Genomic DNA, 845 nt, shown 5'->3' with positions numbered 1-845 from the left:
TCGAGCTTGATCACGGACCGCCTCCATGAAAGATTCCACAGCCTCATGTCACCTTCACATTCACTTTAAAATTAGACCAACCACTCCCCCAGAAACAATTAGCCCTGGATCACATCCGTAGTGTCCTCCTCCGTCCCTGCCGGGCACAATTTCTGCGTAGACAGGTCTTTACACTCAGACGAGCGTGGGTTGCGCCGTCTACTCACCGGATGTGGAGCCACCTGAGGGAGGCTGGGTTAATTGCAGGTTACCTAATTCGTCCAGCTCTACGTACTGCGAACTACAGGAACTCCTGCTGGCTGTTAACCTACTCTGTCAGCAGCGACTGAATGGCTTGGTTATGTATGATTCCCAGTCCGCCCTACAGACCATCTCGTCTCCACAGCCTATACACCACACCCTCATCCATCACATTTTACAACAGCTAGTCACAGCTCAAGAACACTCTTATCATAAGGTTTATGAGGATCCCCCCCCACACACACGTTGGAATCGCTGTTAATGAAAAGGCAGATCTTTCCAGAAAGACCAGTGAACTGCCACTGCCCGACGATGCCACACCCTCTCCACTCTGCTACAGGAAGATCATACACTTTGCCGCTTTTCTAACCACTCTACACCACATGAATGCAGAGCGCACACAAAGCGTATCAATACAACACTACGACCACTTCCGTCTCTCTTTCCCGAGGTATCACAAGCATGGACTCCTCGTTCGTAGACATAATATCGTGACAACACGGCTTCGCTTGGGTTACAGACCGGTGTGGCAAATTCCTGAGGTGGGGGACGTACCACACTATTCCACCTGCAAGCTATGCCACCGTCCCAACGCCAACAGTCTC

General features: G+C 51.1%; 1 protein-coding gene across 1 annotated transcript in view; it reads left to right on the top strand.

Annotated features, from left to right (window-relative positions):
• The window catches only part of LOC143035625 (uncharacterized), a 1,084-nt gene extending 582 nt beyond the window's left edge, over positions 1 to 502 (top strand). The window contains exon 2 of the mRNA XM_076202491.1: positions 179 to 502. Coding sequence (XP_076058606.1) covers positions 179 to 502 — 324 coding nt within the window. The remainder of the gene's footprint in view (positions 1 to 178) is intronic.
• The last annotated feature ends 343 nt before the right edge of the window (positions 503 to 845 follow it).

This window comes from Oratosquilla oratoria, chromosome 19 (genome assembly GCF_046742065.1).
Source record: "Oratosquilla oratoria isolate Oo_2021 chromosome 19, ASM4674206v1, whole genome shotgun sequence".
Taxonomy (NCBI): Eukaryota; Metazoa; Arthropoda; class Malacostraca; order Stomatopoda; family Squillidae; genus Oratosquilla; species Oratosquilla oratoria.
Note: the sequence above shows the minus strand (reverse complement) of the source record. Positions and strands in the feature narration are given on the sequence as shown.